Source organism: Rhinolophus hipposideros, assembly GCF_964194185.1.
Source record: "Rhinolophus hipposideros genome assembly, chromosome: 25".
Classification (NCBI taxonomy): Eukaryota; Metazoa; Chordata; class Mammalia; order Chiroptera; family Rhinolophidae; genus Rhinolophus; species Rhinolophus hipposideros.
Window position 1 is genome coordinate 28,720,773 of NC_138071.1, and position 21,928 is coordinate 28,742,700.

Here is a 21,928-nt window from a genome sequence, read left to right on the forward strand (position 1 = left end):
AGGTCTACCTGTGCAGATTCTCAAGCCGGCGGTCTTCACGGACACCTCCCACTACCCCTTGCTGCTGGTGGTGTGAGTACCGTGCCGCGTCCTCTCTCTCGGGGTGCTTGCTGGGGACTCGGGAACACATGAAAAAACAGTATCAGACTTAAGACGTGACAAGAGGGAGGAATGTTGCAAAGCGAACGCTTGGGTTGCCATCAGCCAATGTCGTCAGGTTCTTTTCATAACTATCAGTGACCCCAGACGTCAAAGGACAGGGCTCTGTGTCCCCTTGGGGCAGTTTGTTACAGAGAGCAGCTCTTCAGTCACGCCCCATGGTCGCTGGCTCAGACACAGGCAGGAAAGCTGGTGACACAGTCAGGCCGCACCTGGCTGGGCAGGTGCTCTGAGGCTCACCTGGGCCCGAGAAGCAGAGGCCGGACACCCGAGAGCTGGCACTGCCCACTGCCCACCGGGCTGGCCTGAGCAGCATTTTCAACAACAAAACTGCCTTGAAGCCCATGCGTTTGCCAGCCAAAAGCTGTTTCAGATACTCCTACGAATGAGCAGACAGACGCCCTGGTTTTGGTTTTGAGAACGTTCCCGAGCTGTCTGACCACTCCGCAGGCGTGCAGTCCTGCCTCGGGCTGTTACTGGGAGGGAGGCTGGCCAGGTGCTGCTTTCCCTCCTGCTCATCCTGTTCCCCCCAAAGGAAAATCATGGGGAAGCCTCCCCACACCCACCGGCGTACCAGTGAGTGATTAGTATCCGCGTGTCCATTTAAAAGGCCCGTTGGCAGCACTGGCCCACCTCCAAGGAGTCGGCACATGGTGGCCAGGGGTCGCAGGCCCCCTGCTGGGTGACACAGTTCCTCCGGAAAGAATCCCATGTCCCCAGGGTCAGTGACGCAGCGTGCCAAGGGCCTGTACTGTCTTTTCCAGGGACGGCACCCCGGGCAGCCAGAGCGTGGCTGAGAAGTTCGAGGTGACCTGGGAAACGGTGATGGTGAGCAGCCACGGAGCCGTGGTGGTGAAGTGTGATGGCCGAGGCAGTGGCTTCCAAGGCACGAAGCTGCTGCATGAAGTGAGGCGACGGCTGGGCTTCCTGGAGGAGGAGGACCAGGTGGAGGCTGTGCGGTGAGTCCCCCCCCCCCCGACCCCGTCCCAACAGGAGAGGCAGGAGGGGGCACGTTTTCTGCAGGACCACACTCATCCTCCCAGACGTGGTTCCTGTAGTGCACGCACTTTGCATGTGAACTATTCCAGAGTGAGTATTCCCACCAGTGATCCTCTCCCACAGACTGTTACAGCGGTTTTCCACAGCTAGGTGGCTTGTCTGCTTGGTCCACAAACAAGGTACAGAGGCCGTGCCAGGTGCTGGGCACAGACCTCAGCCAGTGTCCACGCTCCCCTCTGCCATTCTTCACGAGGGGGAGAGGAAGGAGGGGGAAGGACAGACAGACGGAGAGAGACAGAGTATGAGTGAGGATGGGTCCATGCAATGGGTCACCTCGTCACTGAGAAAAGGACCCCTGTGCGCGTCCAGGTGGCCAGTCAGAAAGTCCTGTGCAGCCCAAAGAGCGACACTGTTTTTGACATGCGTGTCACAGACTCAGCAAGACCAGCGTGTTCCGGGGACCAGAAGGAGGCCTAGCACCAAGGGACAGACACTCGAGATTATTTATTGAGTTTTATTGTTGCCCAGAAAAAAAAACACACGACCCTGTGCTGGGTGACGCCTGGCCTTCAGGCTCCCCGGGTGGAAGTGCAGTTTTCAGTCGTGTGGTGCACTGGACGATGGCACCAGACTGCCGAGACGTGTTGTGGGAACATTTAAACCCAACCTACAGACTCCCGTACTTAGAATGACGAGAAGGGCCAGGAAAACACAGATAATAGGGCCCCACGTGGTAATCGGCACCATGGATGGGGGGGCGTGACGCTGGAGCCTGGGCTGGCGGAGACGGTGGCACACAGAGCCCAGGGTTGTGCATCTCCATTGACTGAAGGACTGTAAGCATCGCATGTGTTGCAGGTTTGAAAAATTCGGGGGTGGCCAGTTAGCTCAGTTGGTTAGAGCACGGTGCTGGTAACACCAAGGTTGCCGGTTCGATCCCCACATGGGCCACTGAGAGCTGTGGCCTCCTTTAAAAAAAAAAAAAGAAAAAGTTCTTGATTGCTTTAAAAATTTACTTTATTGCCTTTCCAAAACATTTGCTCTCTTGTTGTAAAAAGACGGTGTGCACTGAGTCGGTCATCTTTAAATGGATGAAGCAACGAGTGAGGAACTGAAGGGCCCCAGGTCCCCCAGGGAGATAGGAGCTAGTGGAAGAGAGACAGGGGCCATATCCACAGCCCAGCGTGGGTCCCAGACAGAAGATATAGAGCAGGGAGGAACGTCTGCCGACCTCATAGCCAAGGAAGCTGCGTCTGTTAGAAGCTTCGGCCCGGAAGTTAACAACACGCACACCAGGTCAAATGTGCGTCAGAGATAAGGTCTCCGTGGGCCTTGGAAGTCCAGAGGACCAGCAGTGCCACCAGAGACCCAGGCCTCTGCGTCCCTCCACGTGGCCTACCCCAGTGCCCTCATCCAGGGCTGACTCTGCTGGGCTCGCAGGATGGCCGCCTGGGCTCCTCCCTGCCTCCGAGACCCTCCTCCTTTACGCCTTTGCCACCCGCCTGCTGCTTCCTGTCCTCGCCCACCCTGGTCTGACCCCTCCCAGTGGGGCCCAGGCCTCTCCGGCCCCCCAAGGACACGGTGTCCTTCAGGCACACCCGCAGCCCCCCGCCCCTGCAGCTGCTCACGTGTTGAGCTGCCCCCCCTCTGAGAACCGGACAAGAGGGCAAAAGGCTGTTTCACACTTGCAGTGTTTCCTAAAAAGAAGGAATTGACCCAGCATCTATTCAAAAGCAAGGCAGACCCTGTTCCAGAAACCAGTAAATAATGTCAACTCTTAAGCCACTGAAGCTTTCAAGAATGCGACCCCATGCATGGCCGTCAGAAAACACGCAGACTTTCCTAGGAAGCTGGCACCCCTGTGTTTCAAGCCAAAGCACCCGTGCGAAGCCCCATGTACGATGTAGGCTGTATTGTCCTGAGTCAGAGAGAAACAGCCCAGTTTTATCAGGTGAAGAACCACAAACGCAGCGCCCAAAGCTCCTGGGCCCTTTCCTGGTTCTCCAGCCTTGCTCCACCTCACAGTCGCGTCCTGAAGCCTGTGGGTGACACTTCCCAAAGCAGATGACACGGGCAGAGTCCCCTCGCAAGCCGAGCCGCCATGTAAGGGAAGAGGACAGCCATGAATGGACGGTGACGCAGCCAGCACTTGGAGCGGAGGCACAGAGCAAACAGCCTGCATTATTGCAGGAAAGACCGGCTTTTGGGGACAAGCCCGCCCCTCGAAGGACAGATGGGGAAAGTGGGAGACACACATTCCAGACAGAACACACTGAGGAGAGGCTGGAGGGGGCGCAAAGGCACAGCCTTGCAGGCACGCTGACCACCAGTGTGGGTGGGTCTGCGGGCTGGGGGGGCAGGAGAACAGGAGGGGCTAGAAGCAGGCAAACTAAGTGATTTGAGGGCAGATGAAAAAAGGAAGCACCAGCCCTGGGGGATTCTGCCACCAACAGGCACAAGACAGGGACCCTCCTCCCCCTTCCCCCCCCCCCCCCCCCCGGCCCCCGGGAGCTGGGGACAAAGGACACTGCAGGGTAATGGAGACCAGTGCAGCACAGAACCAGAGCTCCTTCCTCTTCTCCCCGCTGACCCCGGAGGAAGCTGCCAGAGTCGGGGTGGATGGGAGTCCTGTGAGCCAAGGGAGGGGGTGGCAAGGGGAGGAGAGGGACCCCAGCAGGGCCCAAAGGTCTCCAGAACGGCCTCGGCAGCTCTTCACAGCAGCTTTACATCCCTGGGTGCTCTGCAGAGCTACTGCGGGGACACCTGGAGTGTTTAAGGTGGGTATGTCCTGTGCACCCCCAGGAAGAAGCATCAGGGAACTGGATTAGAATCCTAGCATTCCCTTGATTTAAATAGGATCGTCATGCTTGACGTGGGTGGGAGGCACAGCTCCGGGCCCCAGGGACGCAGGACACGCCACGCTGCGTCCTGAACACCCGCTCTCTTCTTGGGCCTTGCAGGACGATGCTGAGGGAGCAGTACATTGATAAGACACGCGTGGCCGTGTTTGGGAAGGTGAGCTCTGCTGTCGCGTGTCACCAGCCCCTGCACAGGAGCGCCAGCTGCGTCACCCCCCAGGCCCGGTCCTGGTTTACTGGAAATGTCACCAGGCTGGTGGCGTGTCAGCAATCTCTGCTTTAAGAGTGAGAGGTTGGGTGCTTTGTGATTCCAGCGAGGGGAGCCCCGCGTGTGACCGCTCGTTTGTCGGAGTTGCTTTGTACATTATCGCAGGAAAGACAGAAAGAAGTCGACCCTGGAGGGCGCACGTTCTCTGGTTCCTAAGGGCCTGCCGTCGTTCTGGCTGTGCAGCCAGGAGAGAAGGGAAGGCAGGAATTCATGTTCTGTCTTTATCTCTGTCTATCTCCACACGCGGTCCCTCCACTAGTTTACCAAGTTCACTACAGAGAAGGAAGGGCAAGGAGGGGCACGCTCTGAGCCAACCAACCAGTAGCTTCTGTGGGGTGGGCCGTGTCCGGGGGCTACAGCCTGAGGCAGGGCCGTGGCTGAGGCAGGTGCTGGGAGGGCCACTTCGTACCTCCCATTCTCACACGGCCTAGAGACCCTCGGCCTCTTGCGATCCAGAAGGCAGGAGGCTGATGGAAGACACAGGTCCGTCTGCCTGAGAGAGGGCGAGTCACAGCACAAGCCCTACAGAGGCGCCTCGCAGCGGCCCCCCTGCAGATGGCAGCTAGGACAGGTAGCCATCGGAATACCTTCCTTGTCAGTGTGCCAGCGCCTCGGGTGGTCCCTGCCGGAGGTGGGGGGGGAGGGCCCAGTGGCTCACCTCCATGGCTGAGGGCCAAACCAGGGCCTGGACACAGAGGCCAGGGGCGCATCGGTGCGTGCAGGTCCCCACTGCTGTGTGGGGCTCAGAGCCAGTGGGGTTCTTCATGAGTGTGACGCGAGTGTCTACCCTGGTCACACCCCCAACCCCACGCGGGGAAGTTACTGCCCAGCAGCCCAGGGCAGGGCGCCAGGCCCCACCCAGGCTATGCCCACCCTTCACTCCTCCCGAAACACGCGGTGCCATTCCCGAGTGCTGGGTCTCCCATGTCAGGCACGGAAGGAAGCATAGGCCCCACCCAGGACCTGTGAGCATCCACAGGGGAGGCAGAAGACGGAGCAGTCATCGCGTGGAAGCTGGCTTTCAGCACGCGGGCAGCGAGCAGCCTCCGAGAGCTGCTCACGTCCGTCTGTCAGCGGGATGAGCCTAGGAAGTATGCTCACTGCTCGTGGATGGTCACCTTTCCTTAGTCATTCCGATAGCATGGGCTCCGTAACCACACCCACCAGCCTGGTGGCTCATCAGCACTCTGCAGGCTATCCTCGCACCCCTTTACCCCCCCGAAATGAGTCTTGCCTGCCCCCGGAGTTATGGCCTCTCTACAGGTGTCCTGGGGACCTGATGAGGGACACCCGCCCACTGCGGAATTTGGCTCTTGCTGAAACCCTGGGAGGCCATGGAGTTTCTAGGGAAAATATGTGCAGGAGCTTTTTTTAAAAAAGACTGTATTTTTGGGAGCAGTTGTAACTTCACAGCAAAATTGAGGCATAAAAGAACTCCCCCAGTCACCACTCCCACACACAGCCTCCCCCATTAGCAAATCCCCCACCAGATGGTACATTTGTGACAATGGATGAACTTACAGGACACATAGCTGACATTAGGGTTCACTCGTGGTGTTGGACATTCCGTGGGTTTGGACAAATGTGTAATGACCATTAATTAAACTGTCACACAGACTAGTTTCATTGCCCTAAAAGCCTCTTTGTTCCACCTGTTCACCCCTCCGCCCCGCACCCCCTGGCAAACACTGACCTTTGTACTGTCACCATGGGGTTGCCTTCCCCAGCGTGTCACATGGCTGGAACTGTCCAGGTGTGGCCTTTGCAGTCTGGCTGCTTTCACTGGGCACCATCCCAGCTTTCTTGCTCTGCACAAGTCCTCTAAAACGGCATCGAACAAAAGCCAAGCCAGAGAATAAACAGGCATGAATCATCAATTTTCCACAAATAACTGGGGGGGAGGGTGGAGTCCATTATACTAAAACAAACAATAATAAAGTGAAGAAGCAAAGTCATGTGGATTTTGACAATGCCGAGGAGTGAAGGAAATGGCGGCTCCCAGCTGGTGCCGTAATGTGCATGTAAGTTTCCTCTGCGTCTTTCCGTGGCTTAGGCGCTCGTTGCTTTTAGGTGCTGAGCAAGGTCTCATTGTCTGCACCGACCGCAGTTTGTTTCTCCTTCGCCTCCTGAAGGGCGTCTTGGCTGCTTCCATGTTTGGGCAATTCTGAGTGAAACTGCTGTAAGCGTCTGTGTGCAGGTTTCTGTGTGGACGTAGTTTTCAGCTCCTTTGGGTAAATACCAAGGAGCACGATTGCTGGGTCATATGGTGACAGCGTGTTTAGTTCTGTAAGAAACCACCAAACTGTCTCCAAAGTGGCTGCACCCTTTGTGTCCCCACCAGCAGTGACTGAGAGTTCCTGTGGCTCCACGTTTTCTCCAGCGTTTGGTGGTGTCGGTCAACACTTTTTAATAAAACAAACTGCAGAATGGCTTGGAAGGACTTGTAGATTCCATCAACAATAAGTATTATTAGCCACAAACCAAAAAGAATCTTTCATTGTCATTAAGACGAGGTATTGCTGTTCTACTAAAGGGACACTGTTATAATTGAACAAACTTAAACAGTTAATTGTATGGTGAGTTGGGCGTGGGCTTCACATGTCATCTCCTTCGGGCATATGGGTTCTCCACACTCCACTGTCTCACCCAGGTGCACACACACGCTCACACACACACTCACACACACCTCAAGAAACCCCTGGGCCATGCCCTGCTTCTCTCGGGCCTGTGCTCCTCTCCCTGCCACCTTTGCTCATCAGAACATCTGTGTCCTGTTCCCTCTGGGTCTTTCAGGACACATCGGAACTAACGGGCTTTGACGGCTCCCATGACACATAATGATGCTATGTCTTGCTTCCTCTGGGAGGCCCAGCTGGAAGTGGGGGTCTTTTATGTTGACCCCAAGACAAGGGCAATTTGGAATGTAAGGGATGACACACATGGAGCTGAGCAAGACTGGAGCCCTCTGATACTGCTTCCTCTTTGCCCCCCACCCCTCCAAAATCACACAAAACAGTTGGCTTTGCCCACAGACAAGGAGTCAGCCAGAAACACTATATGATGGTGCCCAGCTGGGACGGACTTGATAATGACCCTCTTACCTAGCGGCCCACAGCCGACCTCCAGTTCACTGCATTTTTCTTCGTGTCTCTTGAAACTGAGGCCCCAAAGAGGGGAAGCCTTACATCACATAATAGTTAGTTGGAAAGGTAGTTGCTTTCCATTTACCTCCCTTAAAAATTTTTTTAAGTTGAAATTAAACAAAGAGGAGGGGGTGCTCCATGAAAATGGACGCTTGCACCTGAGGCTGTTTTCGTGGCTGAATCGTTGATATTTCGTACTCCCCACTTCCCTCGCTTTCTCTCTCTCCCAGGATTATGGTGGCTACCTGAGCACCTACATCCTCCCAGCGAAGGATGAAAATCAAGGTCAGATTTTCACCTGTGGCTCTGCTCTCTCTCCAGTAACAGACTTCAAGCTCTACGGTATGGTCTGGGCTAGACAAAGAGCCGAGCCCCCGCATGGCCCACTGCCTTCCCTTCCGCTCTGCATCTCCACCTGCCTCCCCCACCTCCGGCGCCCACAGTCCATGATAAACAACATGGGGTTGTAAGGCGCACAGGTGAAACCTGGGAGAGGATAGGGAGGGTTTCAAGCCACGTGTTCTGAGTGAAAGTGGCCCGTCCACTGATGCCCTAAACCGTGTCCCAACATACATGACCAGGCCCTGAAAACACAGCAGTAGCCGGAGCAGGAAAGCCAGCAGGAGGGGGGGCGGTGTGCTGCAGACCCTGCCAGGGCCCCTCCTGGGCTCTGTGTCCGGCGGGGGGTTGGTGGGCAGATGGGCAGTTGGGAGAGTTGCTACTTGGTGGTAAGTGGGTGGAGAGCTGAGCGGTCAGCCCTGCTGGGCTGTCTTCCCACCTTCATCCCCAGTGCAGGACACTCCTGGAGAGAGTGGCTTTCTCGTGAGCAGGAGCCGTAGGCCAGGGACGGTGCCAGGATTACTGGCTGCAGGGAGCAGGCAGAGATCAGACTGCCCTGGTGTGGGAACCAGACCTCCGCCAGGGGAGCAGCTCCAAACATGGCTCGATGTCCCTGTGGGGCTCCGGGCTCCCTTCATTCCCCTTTCTCTGGTCAGCCAGCCCCTTTTCTCAGAATGGGCGTGGCTTTGTGACAATCCCTTTCTAAATGCTGCCATGGCTGTACCCTCCCATGTAACCGATCTCCATGGGCCCCCTGGAGGGACCCAGCAGGCCACAGGCTGCCCACAGAAGCACGGACCTTTGTAACGTGCTTTAATGCAGATTTCAACTTCTAATCATAAGAGAACTCTGAACTTAAACTTTTAATCATCTAAAATTAATTTTCCCACGGGAGTACACGTAGCATATTTTATCTTTTTCAAATTCAGTGAGTCTTTCTTAATTGTTTTAATCACGCCATTTCCAATTTGCCTGATTTGAATGCACAATCATGTTACCCTCCTACCCCTTGACTTGTCACCGTGCCCGAGACAGGGAGGGCCTCGCGGTGTCCCTCCCACCTGACTGAGGATTTCCCTGGAACCTGTGGAGGCTGTTTGGAGCTTTCCTCCCAGCCTTTGCTGGCTGCCCCAGGGTTTTCCTCACAGCCTGGACCAGAGCTCGGAATAGAACCAAGACATGCCAAGACTTTCTTCAAAAATAAGTAAATCCTGATGGGAGTTTGCTTTCCTAGTATTTGTTCCCTCTCCCATATGTGGAAATGAAGTGTACAGTTATCCTGTTTATTTAGGATTCTAACTAATTTGGTTTTGCTTAATCCAGGTTTCACCATCCCGCTAAAATCCCAGCCCCCGACACTAATATATTTAAGTGTTACCATGGTACCATCTCATTCCCAAGAGATTACGTGTGGTGTTTTGAAAGCTAACACTTGCCATTCCAGTGGAAGGGAGCCCCCCAGCCCCAGCCCTGTCCCCGGCACCCCCGAGTCTGGGGGCTCCACGCAGATGTAGGTACCCCTCTCTTCCTCTGTTTGTGTCCAGCGTCTGCATTTTCCGAGAGGTACTTGGGCCTCCACGGACTTGACAACAGAGCATATGAGGTAGGTTTGGGCACAACTGCCACTTGTCCAATGGGGCATGTGATGAACCCGGTCACCTCTTCTCTGGGTTCCGCTCTCCCACCCTCCCACCCCGGCCCGTGGGGAGCCCACACTCCCTTCCCGGGGCCACTGCTCCCCCCATCGTTCATCAGCGCCCACTCAGAAAAGGCCTGATCCTCCATCCACCATTCTTTGGTGTGGACTGAGGTGACAGTGACCCCTCGGGCCCATGTCAGTTCCCATTCTGGGACTGGAGTCAGTCGTCGACTCAATGTGCACATGGTGGCTCTTCCATGGGTGCAGAGAGGAGGCCAGAGTCCCCCGCGGGGCAGGGCTGTGGCCTCCACATTGAACAATGGGAACTGTCTGGCCAGAATGTCACGTCCCTCTGAGGCTGCCCTTTCTCTCTCTTCACTGTCCCCCTCCTCTTCCCCAAAGGTGTCCACGGGGGGAAGCTGAGGTTCCTGAGACTGCTGTGCGTTTCATTGCAGATAGAGAGTACCCCAGTTCCTGGGGAACTGCCCTTAGCCCTCACTCCCTCTCCAGTGCAAATGCCGTGCCCCCTGCAATGTGGCCACTGACTGTCCCCTTGTCCCTGTGTGCAGATGACCAGGGTGGCGCACCGCGTGGCCGCGTTGGAAGAGCAGCAGTTTCTTATCATTCACGCGACCGCTGACGGTGAGGCTCAAGGACAGACCCACTGCAAATCTGGTGGTACGTCACCCAGTGGTGGCACGAGTTTTGACAAACACTATCCTCTTTTTTTCTTTTTTTTTTAACAGAGAAAATCCACTTCCAGCACACAGCAGAACTCATTACACACCTAATTAAGGGCAAGGCGAATTACAGCCTACAGGTAAGTGTGCACACGTCCTCTGTTCACACCTCCTGAAGAGGGGCTCCTCTCCACAGAGAAGGAACCCACAGGGATCCAGCCCAGCCGTTTCCTCTGCAGGCGCTTATGTGCATGGCGGTCGGAGCCGGGCGGGCCTCAGAATGACAGGCGGACACTTGTGTCCTTTTGCTACTACTGACGATAGCTTGCCCTGCGCTCAGGCTCTGCTCACAGCCCTGATAAGTCCAGCCCCGCCACCCACTGCCACCTCCACTCAGGCAGTGAGCAGGCCAAGCCAGCAGCACCCAACAGTGACGTTGGTGAAACAGTGATGCTGGCCTGTGACAAGAAGGCTGCTGTCCCAGCGTTGAGAACAATGCTGGCAGGTCCTAAGCCTTCCTCTCACTAACCTCCCTCTGGACAACACCACGTGTTCACGGAACACTAGCTGGATGTTCCAGAGTTATCTGCGGCTGAGCAGTAGGTAAAGAGCGTTACCCTTTTCAAGAGCTAGACTCTCAGCCTTCTCATGGCATCAAGCTCAAATCTAGGCTCTTTCCAGCCATGCACAGTGCTGCTTCTGGAAACTTCTTCCATTTCCTTCCTGACCACTGATTCCCTTGGGAAAACAGGTATGACCCCACTGGTTTTTTCGGTCCAGAGATAAATGGGAGGTTTCCTCAGCCAAGCACCCCGTCCATGAGGGTGCTGGCACTGACCTCTGCCTGCCTCCGTGTCCCAGCTCCTGACCTTCCTGCATCGCCGCCTTGTGGAGGGTCACATGTGGGCTGGGCCGGTCAGGAAGAGCCTCCTGCAAGAACGGGGTTTGGCTCAGGTGGTGATGGATGGGGACGATAGGATGGCTTAATGTTTTGTTTGCGCTTCCGTCTGAAACGCTCAGGTCGTAGGAGACTTGGTAGCTGGTAGGGCATCTTCCACATGGCAGCAGCCTTGGTAGGTTGACAGGGAGACCTCTATGTGCCAATGTGGACTGCTGCCCGAAACAGCTGCTAAATCAGCCAGGTGCTGAAGTGTGCGCCCCAGACCCACCCAGGGCTGTGTGTGCAGGCACAGCAAAGGCCTTAGCAGGCACTCGGTGAATTTGTAACACTCATCATCCAGGTAAGGGCATGGGGCCTGGGGACCCAGGGCAGGAGGAGATGTACTTTCTACTTTTTCTCTTTGCTTCCAAATGTATTCCTCTTGTACTATTTGACGTTCAATGTACGTAGAATAGCTCAGCGACATCATTAATGAATACTCTAAAATAAAAGTGAATACCATCCTTCAAAGACATAAGAGGAAGACACAGTTCAAAGTGCAGGAGGCAGCCTGGTATCCTGGAAAGAAGGGGGGCTCCCAGGTCAATTAGACTTGGCTTTGAGTCCTGCGGGGGCAGGTACCTGTGTGTGGAAATGGCGCAGCGCCCCTAGTGTGGAGGAGCTGTCATTATGTTTGGCAATAGAACAGATAGCGACCCTCTTTCTAGCACTCTCCACGGTGCAGGCCTTGTTTGAAGTGTTTCACGGATATTATAGCATTTAATTCCCACAACACTGTACGAGTTCGATGTCACCATGGTAATCATTACCACGTGACACAACCAGAAACTGAGGCCCAGGAAGCGTATGCATCCACGGCCACCCGGTGAGTGAGTGGGGCAGCCAGGTGGTGAGCCCAGGACCGGGCGTGAGCGTGGGACAGCTCCATGCTCACGGCGGTTATAGAGCTAGCGCAGGCTTCTGGCCACTTCCTCTGGGAGCCCTGAGCCCTGGAGCCTTGGGTCCCCGAGCAAGTATTCGCGTTGCAGACCCCACAGCAGGGGAGGCTGCAGACAGGAGGACGCATGCAGACCCCACAGCAGGGGAGGCTGCAGACAGGAGGACGCATGCAGACCCCACAGCAGGGGAGGCTGCAGACAGGAGGACGCATGCAGACCCCGCAGCAGGGGAGGCTGCAGACAGGAGGACGCATGCAGACCCCACAGCAGGGGAGGCTGCAGACTCGGGGAGGCAGCGTTGCATGACTTAGCAGGTGCTCTGCGCGCAGCGGAGCCTCGGGAGGAAAAGGCCCGGGCTGAGCACTGAGGCGCCCCGGGCAGTCACCTCGCGGGTGGAATGCAGACATGCCGGTGCCTGGCCCGGGCCGTCCGTGGGCCCGGGGAGGTGGAGCAGGCCCAGTCACTGGTGTGCGTCTTCCTGGCAGATCTACCCGGACGAAAGCCATTACTTCCACAGCGTCCCCCTCAGGCAGCACCTCTACCGCTCCATCATCAACTTCTTCGTGGAATGCTTCCGGGCTCAGGACAGCGTCCCCACAGTCACGGTGAAGGAGGAGGAGGAGGACTGAGCCGCAGCCGCGCTGGGAACCCCGGCCCCCGCTCCCGCCAGGCTGGGGTGGGGGGCGGGAAGTGTTCCCGATCCTTAGCATGTGTGTCCCGGGTCCTGAAGGCAGTTTGGCTTCACACACCAGCTCCCTCCCGGCGGAGACGTGGCGTGGCTCCCGGGAGCCCCAGGGAGATGAGACCATCGTGCTGGGCCTCCTGCCGGCCGCAGTGGCTGGTGCCCCCCGCTCGCCCCCAGGGGCACAGGACGCGCGGCAGTGAAGACTGGCAGCAGCATGAAGCCCCACCTGCGTGGAGCCCCACGGTCGCACGCTGGCCGCTGTCCCCCGCGTGGGGCCCGCCATAGCACAATGTTAACGCACTCGCGCCTGGATGGGCTTGGTCCTCGCTGTCACTAGGAGACCCTCACTGAAGGGGCTGTACAAAGTATTACTGTAGCTTTGCTAATGGTTAACCTGACGGAATTAATTCGTATTTTTCTATGGTTTTTACCTGACACTGTCTGCGGTCACGGGGTTGTTTTGCTGTGCTGTTTTTTGTTCTTGTTGTTGCTGTTGTTGTTTGTTTTCCCTTTGTTTTGCTCTGTTTTCTTCAGTCAGTGTGTAAGCCTCTTTCACGTCTTTAGATGAAGAAACAGATCAGAAGTAACTAACTGCTCTCTCCTCAAGGTCATCTTCACACTTTGGAGCTATTTGAAAACACGGAGGGGAAAGAAAACATTCGATACTATTTACTAAAACAAGAAAATGCATAAATAAAAGCTCTCTCCCAGCAAGCGGCATTAGGATTTGGCTTAGCTTCTCATTGTCCATTTACGTATGTCCTTCAACCAATCCTTTCCTTCCTCGATAAGTTATCCAGTCTTTTCAGATGACCTTTGGTGAAAAAACAGAAGAAGACAAAGCGTTGAGTCCACCCCCAGCTCTGTCACATGTGCTGGGGAGACCGGAACCCTTGAGGAAAGTGTCGGCATGTGCCGGCATGCCTCCGTCCTGCTGCCATGTGCCAGCAGCCCTGTGGACATTCTGTGCTAGCCTTGGAAGGTGCCCTCTGACCATGCGTACAGCCGGCGTGCCCATGTGTATTTTATGTCATTGTATATAAAGACGGGCATGTGTGCCAGGCATTGTGCAGTGTCCCCTGCCCCTTCCACGGCCCCCATCGTGAGTTTCGCTTGCATGCCGACACTCTGGCTGGTCTGCACTAAAAGTGCTGGTTTAAACCATGTCGCTTACTGTCGTTCCTCTGGAGCTTATTCACAAGCCGAGTGTCAGTCCTGAGTTCCACAGCTCCCGCTCCTGCTGGGGGGTCCTGGACATCTTGCCAGCAGAGAAGATGTGTCCATGTTGCTTTGTGGTGTGTGGGGCTTTGGGTTTCATCTACGCAAGCTTTGAATGTCAGTGTAGTGAGTCCCACTGGAAGGTGCCCAACGGGATTCTTTCTAAGGTGACAGCGTCACCAGTTGTGAAAAGGCTCGACGTGCCGACCGACAGGACCCCTGGGAATGCTACGTGATCACGCTTTTGCTATTTCTGTGGCCTTGACCAACTGCAAAGCCAACTAGGTCTGACGGGGACACCAGCTCTGGCCACGAGATCTGGTAGGAGGGACACGAGAATGTGGCATGGTGCGTTTGTTCATCCATGGAATAAAACATTATTTTACCACTTGGAGAGCTCTTTTCTTGCTTTTGCCCCAGCGTGTCACCTTGGAAAGCGCGCAGAGCATCATGAAATCTTTCAGGTGCCCACTGAGCCCATGGACGTGTGTTCTGCAGAGCACGGTGGGGGCAGCCAACACGCCACGTGGAGGCTCCAACGGTGTTGCTCGTAGGAAGGGTAGGGCCAATCCTCTGTCCTCGAGTCCACAGTCAGTCAGAAAACAAAAGCCTTGGGGTGAAGACAGATGTCCCCTAAGTAGACTAAAACAGCTCTGCTGAGGCCACAGCACTGCCCACTGGGAAGCTTTAGAGAATCCTGCATCTGTTAAAATTTGTTCACTCGTTTGTTGTTGTGACTGTAATGAGTCCAGTGTAAACATACCCCAGCCTGAAAGCAGAGGGGATGACTAAACCCTTTCAAACCACTGCACAGCTGGCACCTCAAAGAATCAAGGTCAGCCCGGTGGCCCCCGCTGGGTCAGCCGAACCTTGTCACCCTTCTTGACCACGAACCAGCAGCAGGTCTGGGTGAGTGGCCCTCTCGGTGCTGGTCCTGAAGGACCCGGGTTCCCTTCTGCAAAGCACAAGCTCCGAAAAGCCAGTTACCATCTTGTCCCTCCCATTGCACAGAGAGGGGGTCGAAAGCCCAGAGAAGGCCTGGGCGTCACCTAAAATCACACAGGAAGGCAGCTGCAGTGGCAGTCAGACATCGGCTTTTTCCATTAGCAAGACCCCATTTTTGGCCAAAGCGCCATGAAGCCAGGGACATGTGGGCCTTCTACACTGGTTAGTGGCTTTCAGCGCCAGAGGCTCGGGTATATTCACATCTAGACACATGGCACACTTGTTGACGGGTAAGGAAATGGGCCCCAACGCCTCCACTTTCTGCTCTGACCACGTTAAGAATGTTAGAGCTTTATGGCTTGGGTTACATCAGCAGATGTGTGGTTTCTAAGTAAGCATTTGTACAGAAAGCTTCATGTTCTCTCCAAGTCACACAGACCATTCGCCATACGAGACCGTCACTTGCCTGACTCCAGGAGTGGCTGGGTGGTACGTCTCTCGAAGGAAAGTGTTAGCTTGGCCTGCGTGTCCGCGGGGAGGTGGGGTCCTGGTCCCCACTTTCAGGTCTGGGTCCCAGCCTGGGGGAGGAGGGCAGGGGGCGCAACCTGCACTGAGCTGGGGGGCAGGGGGTGCACAGTGCATGGAAAGGCAGGGAGCGGCGGCTGGGGGCCTAAATCTCCCACTGTGCACTGTGCTGGCCCCTGGTCATTCCCGTCACAGCCACCACCACTGTGGGCACTGTGGCCCAGGTGCTGCACACGGGTCACTGTGCTCGGGACTAGTTGGCTGCTTCAGTTACACCTGTGACAGAGGGCTAAGCCCTTCAGCCTGCAAAAGCAAAATCCTCTCTCTCTCTCTCTCTCTCTCTCTCTCTCTCTCTCCTCTGTGTGTGTGTCTCTGTCTCTCTCCCTCTCTCTGTCCCTGCCTCTCTCTCCCTCCTTCTCTCTCTTTCTCTCTGCCCCTCCCCTAACGGGCCATCGGTCAGACAAAAGGTGGAGTGTGGGGCGCACAGCAGAGTGGGAAGCTAGGAGAAGACCAGCCCCTTGGAGTAAGGAGGGTGGGGGTGCAGGGCTGGGGGGCGACCCTGTGGCCCTGATTCTGGGTGCAGGGGGAGTGCTGGCTCCTGCAGTGCCCCAGCTGTCTGGCCCTGCTGTGTTGCTTGTCTTTCTGAATTTCTGTGGCATTACTTGTAAAAATGAGTAGGACCAGTGTACTGCTTTCCTGGGGCTGCCAGAACAGAGTGCCACAAACTGAGCGCTTCGGCAACAAAAACGCATTGTCTCACCATCTGGAGACCGGAATCCGGGATCGAGGTGTCGCAGGCCTGTACTTTCTCCAGGAGGACCTGCTCCGCCCTGTCTCCTGGCTCTGGGGGTCCCTTGGCAGGCGGCCTCACAATGAGGGAAGCTCCTCACAAGGCTTCTCCTGTGTGTGTCTTCTGGTCCTATATGATCAAATGAAGAGCTGCAAATAGGGTCACACTCGGAGGTCCTGGGGTTTAGTCGGGATGTGAGTGTATCTTTGCGGGGACAATTCAGCTCATAAGAGCAGGGTTTCCTACCGGGGTGAATTGGGGTGTACGGAAGGAGAGAGAAGTCGCTGGAGCTGCAGGGGACTGTACCTGTGAGTGGCCCTGCCCGCCCTGCCCCAGCTGCCGAGGTGGGTGCTGGGAACATGAGTGCCTGCCGTGTCCTCCACTGGGCTTTGCTTCCCACCCCGACGGTGTCTGCCTGTGCTAAGGGCCAGATGCCCAGCGTCAACCCCAGGTTCTGCAGCTCCTGGAGCCTGGAGAGAGCCGAGCTCATGTACACCCCAAGCGAGCGATCTGGTCACAGAGAGAAAACTATCACACCCCATACAGGATTGTCAGGAGGTTTATGACAAGGTGCTTTGAACACTGAAGATCATCAGATCACAAGTGTGTAAAGCGGCCGACCAAGGAGCCCCGTCTCAGGATGGAAATGGGTCACAGCAGATTCAGAGAGGGGCACCCCCTGGGACCGCAGTGAGCCTGAAGCTGGAGCCTGATCCTAGCTCAGAAGCTGCTGGGCAGGGGTGGTGGGGGGACTGGGGAGGAGCTGCAGACCTGCACCTCCTTTCTGACCTGGGACACCCCGCCCCTGCAGCCCCCAGCTCACCCCAACCCTTCCTTGTGGCCACTTCCATCCCACGGCTCTCCCTGGCTGCCCAAACCGCAGATGGCACCCTGGCACCATGTCCCTCAGGTTCTGGAACCCCCGCCCTCCCTCAGCGCCTCTCCCACCCTGTGCTGGTCCTTGGGCCACGACCACCACGCTCCACAGTGGCCATCGGCTAATGTGGTTCACCTCTGCACAGCCGTTCAGGGTCTAAGATCAGCGCGGGAGGGTGTGCATTGCATTGTGGCCGTGGCAGAAATAAGTCACTAGGGGCTACAGAGGTTAGTATCTTGTGTCAGCTTGGCTGGGTCACAGTCCCCTCCCAGGGCGCTGGCCAACACCAGCCCAAGGTGTGTCTGTGCAGGCACTTCGCAGATGAGATTCACATTTCAATCGGGAGACTGAGGACAGCAGTTGCCCTCCATAATGAGGGTGGGCTGGTCCAACCAGTTGAAGGCCTTCAGAGGAGAATCCCGAGGTTCCCGGAGGAAGGGGTTCTGCCCGCAGACGGCCTGGCCGTGGGACTCGAGCTGCAGCACCAGCTCTCCCCTGGGGCCGCAGCCTGACAGCCTGCCCTGCGGGTCACAGACTTGCAGCCCCCCAATCATGTGAGCCATTCTCTTAAGAGAAATGTCTCACCATCAAAGGCTAGCTGGGCCCACTGCTTGGGAGGGGGTGTCTTTGCCGTTCCAGAAGTCACAGCGAGTGCCTGCACGTCCCCCAGACAAGTGAGCTGCAGTGAGCTCACAGGGCAGCAAACGCTGCAGGAGCGGTGAGGTCCCTCCCGTCAGCTTCTGGGTTCTGATGATGAGAGGGCTGAATGCAGCACAGGGACATGCATGTTCATTGGAAGGACTGACAGACAGGGGAATGCGTTCGCCGCTCCCCGCGGGGCACTCACGTGTCCCTCATGCCCTCGTTAGCCAGCCGCACACGGGGAGAGCTAAGACAGAGCACAGCAAAGTTCAAGCTGACGTATTGGCAGTCTCCAGACCGCTGGGCTCTATACTTGGAAACTCCCTGACTCCCCCCAACCCCACGCCTTTTCCCGTTGCTGCCTCTGTGGTTCTTGTGGGTTCCACCCTCCCATCTGGGGTGCTGTGCCCCCAGCGCCCTGCCCTCGGCTCATGGTGCTTGTTGGATACACACACACACACAGGCTCTTCCCCTCCTCGGAAACATCTGGCACCCCAGTTCTCCCAGCTTCCACCTTGACGGGGCTGTGGAGACACCGGGACCCCCAGCGCAGGCCTGCCGTTGGCCGCAGGTCAGGGAGAGGCAAGGGCCGCCTCCATGCCCCGGAAGCCCGGCGCGGAGGGAGCGGGGTGTGTGCCATGGGCTCCGTGGTTCTCTCCGCCGTCAGCAGGCCACATCTCGGGCCCCAGCCACCGTGGGCTCCCCTAGGCTCCCCCTCCGGGTCCGAGGCAGCCTGCCAGCCCCACTCCCCACCCCAGTGCTGTGTACCTCTGCAGCCTCAGAAGCAGGAGCCCGGCTGTCCCTAGCTGGGTGCAGAGCCTGCTGGCCTCTGCGGCCCAGTCACTGTCTCCCACGGGTCCCCAGGGCCAGCTGTCCATCTGCACCTCACTTCTGTCTCCCCCTCTCTCCTCTCTTTCCCCTTTCACCCCCTCTCTCCCTTCTGGATCTCTGAGCTGGGAGGCTCCCCACTGTGAAAGGGGGACCCTGGAGCCCTCCCCAGGCAGCCCTGGGCCCCAGCCACACGCCTTCCTCACAAGGCTCCCCTCTTCCACCTGTTTCCAGCATCTCAGCGTCTCCCGTTTAGGCTGAGCAAAGCAGATGCCCTGCCCACCCTGGCAGGGCCTGCTCTCTGTTTGGGGTGAAGTTGGCCTGTAAGCCCCTCAGAACTGAGATAACCAGCATTTACTGTTTTAAGCGTCTACGTATTGGGGTTGTTTGTCACATACAACCGGTCAGTAGTAGAATCTGATCGAGACGAACTGGGACCTTAAGGAAGCTCGGGCTGGGTGGAGCTGGGCGCAGGTGAGCGCTGGGGTTCTAACTTCCTGCCTCCGCTATAAATAGCCTTCATCTTTACACACAGCAGAATGTGCAGGTGGCTTGCCGGGCCGCACGTTCAGATGCGGGCAGCACATTTCCCTCTTTCTTTTTCCTTTTCCCCAATAAATCCTTTTGATGACGGACTACCTAGCAGATGTTTGTCAACCGACAAATCCCAAACGCCAATCACCTGAGCTTCCTATTCACCAGGAAGGCGTCTGTCTGAAGGGCGTCCTCAATCCCCTGGTGCTAAGACCTGGGCGTCTCCTGCTAACGTGGACACTCCTCCAGGCCGGGCAGCAGAGCTTTGTCTGCGGGTCCCCGACGGGCCTTGTCCCAGGCCGGGCCAGGGGGAGCCTGTGCCCAGCTCTCCCTCCAACCACAGACGGTTCCCACACGCCTGTTGGGTTCCCGTGTGCTGCTGAAGGCCTTTCCTGCTAGTTTTAGGAAATCACCACCTACAGCTTAATGACAAGCAGAAAAAATGATCATTGGACCCGGCCACCTGCTGACACTGATCAGACCGCCTGTGCGGGAGCCTGGGGCCAGCACCAGGCTGCGTTTTCTCGCTGTCCCCAGCACCCAGGTCAGCAGGAATGTTTGTTTTGCTCACAACTGCTTTCTGAGTTGGTTTTATTTCTCTTGCTAGACTGAGACTTCCTTGTGCACCCAAAGGAATGTCTCCCATGATTCTCATGGGCAATAGGGTGGCTCTGGGGGCCGCCTGCCTTGTTCTGGGTTGTCAGGCCCTTAGCAAGCCGCACACCAGACACAGGTGACAATGATAAACAGCCGGACATAGGATGGCAAGTTCCTTCGTTCTCTGTAGCCAGCCACTCAGCTGCTTCCCTGATATCGAAAGACCCTCCTGGAGAGGAAGGGCGAGAACTGCTAGAAAGCAGCTGCCACTGGCAAACAGCACCGTGAACGTGGCGCTGGGAGGCCTGTGCCCTTTCACTGCCATGCTGGCACCGCACTCTGAGGCCGCGAGGTGTGCTTCCTCAGACCTGGGCCCCTGAGGCCCTCCTAAGCCTCCAGGGGTCAGAGGAGAAGGAAAGGCGTGTCCTCAGGCTGGACAAACATGGTCTGGCCACCAAGAATCCTTTCAAATGACTGAGTAAGAAACGCCCGACCCTGTTGAGAGTTTTTATAAGAGTTTATTGGAGCCAAACTGAGGACACTGCTGGCGGCAGGATCTCAGAGGCACCTGGGAAGGACAGTTTGCAGTTTCTCTTGTGATGTGGAATTAAGGTGGGGACAAGAAAGATGACGGGAAGGTGGGAGAAAGCAGTTGGGACTGGATTACAGGAGAGCTAACACAGTGACGTGCTCTCCTGAGGGTGGTTATTTCACGGGCGTGGTTACCCAGACGCACAGAAACGGCGGTCAGGGCTGCTTACGGCAAAGAGAACTCTTTCCCTAAAGACGCTCTAGGCCTGGGGTGTGACCACCCACGTGACCGGTCCAGCTGGGGCCTGAGAACCCGCCCTCCCCGTGTGGTTCTTTCCTTCAGGGCCAAACCACGTCCATCCTGTTGTGGGAGTTTCTTTGTTTGTTTGTTTTTTAAAGATTTTATTGGGGAAGGGGAACAGGACTTTATTGGGGAACAGTGTGTACTTCCAGGACTTTTTTCCAAGTCAAGTTGTTGTCCTTTCAATCTTAGTTGCAGGGGGCACTGCCCACCATCCCTTGCAGGACTGGAGGAACCGGCAACCTTGTGGTTGAGAGCCCACTGGCCCATGTGGGAGCCGAACTGGCAGCCTTCAGAGTTAGGAGCATGGAGCTCTAACCATCTGAGCCACCGGCCGGCCCTGTTGTGGGACTTTGCTCTGCTTCCTGGTTTTGCTTTAGGAAATGAAAAGGGCCAAAAAGCCATTTGTCGCCGTTGACCAATTCAAAAGCAGATGTGTTCGATCGCCCTGCGTGGGAGAAGGCGCGCGGGGGCGTCCTCCCCGGGCCCAGGCCTGCTGCCCCCGCGCTGCCGCTTTTCCTGACACCGCTGTCCGGGCAGGGCCCCGCGTGCCCCGTGCAGGTGCCGGCCGGTCCGGGCCCAGACCCCGGGCGTGGGAGGGTCCTCGCCCCCTGGGGCCCCGGAGCGCCCTGCTGTTCCTCCAGGCGCCAGCAGAGGGTGGCGGAGGACAAGCGCTGGCCCCGTCCCTCCCTCCGCTGTCCCCGGTCCTGGCCCGCGGGGGACACCGCGGGCGGGTCTGCAGGCGGCCACCGGGGGGGACGACGGGCTCAGGGCAGGCGACAGTGGCGGCTGTGAAGGACAGAGCTCCAGTGAGGGGAGGGCACGGGCGCAGGAGTAAGGACACAGGCGGGGGAGGCTGACAGCTGCGTCTGGGCCCCCGAGGGAGTCGCTGGGTGGCAGGGGCGTGAGCGCCCGGCTGGGAAACGGCATGTGTCCACCCAGCTTTCCGTCTCGTTCCCACAGGCCAGCTCCTCTGCCATCTGGGGTTGAAGCCTGTGGACGAGAGAGGGGACCTCTGAGGGTGAGTGGGTCCTCCATCCCTCACGGGCAGGGCAGGCCCCAGGCGTAGACCGTCCTGGTCAGATGTTTGCCTTTGCCTTAAATAAGCCCCGTCCTTTAGTTCTGTGCGTCCAGGCAAGCACACCTTTGCGATGCCAGAAGTGACCCCCCGGAGGCATCACCACCCTCCGGAGAGCACACGGCCCTGACTGTTCTGTCGTCTAATCCCCGCCTGGCCTTCTTCCCTCAGCTCCATGGCGTCTTGCAGGGGTGGCCTCCCTTCCAGACGCATAAAAGAAACTGTAAAACTGTTATTCTCCGGGGCATTTGAGAATTTGCTCCCTGCCAAGGTCGTCAGTTTGGCTCAAACTCTTATTAAAAATTACCTCCAGGTTTGGACATTGTTGTGACAAGCTACAGCAAGAAACATACCAGAGGCCATGAGCCCCCATAGGCACGAGGACCCGCCGAGTGTGGGAAGCAGAGCAGCACGCAGGTGGCAGCCTCCGGTCAGGAGATGCCTGGCTCACCC

General features: G+C 57.0%; 1 protein-coding gene across 3 annotated transcripts in view; it reads left to right on the forward strand.

Annotated features, from left to right (window-relative positions):
* DPP6 (dipeptidyl peptidase like 6) overlaps positions 1-14,215 on the forward strand; it is a 526,646-nt gene extending 512,431 nt beyond the window's left edge. For all 3 annotated transcript variants that reach the window (XM_081038509.1, XM_081038507.1, XM_081038508.1), the window contains exons 19-26: positions 3-72; positions 924-1,118; positions 4,119-4,173; positions 7,658-7,769; positions 9,311-9,369; positions 9,975-10,047; positions 10,152-10,225; positions 12,410-14,215. In XM_081038509.1, the coding sequence (XP_080894635.1) occupies positions 3-72; positions 924-1,118; positions 4,119-4,173; positions 7,658-7,769; positions 9,311-9,369; positions 9,975-10,047; positions 10,152-10,225; positions 12,410-12,553 (782 nt within the window). In that variant the 3' untranslated portion in view covers positions 12,554-14,215. The remainder of the gene's footprint in view (positions 1-2; positions 73-923; positions 1,119-4,118; positions 4,174-7,657; positions 7,770-9,310; positions 9,370-9,974; positions 10,048-10,151; positions 10,226-12,409) is intronic.
* The last annotated feature ends 7,713 nt before the right edge of the window (positions 14,216-21,928 follow it).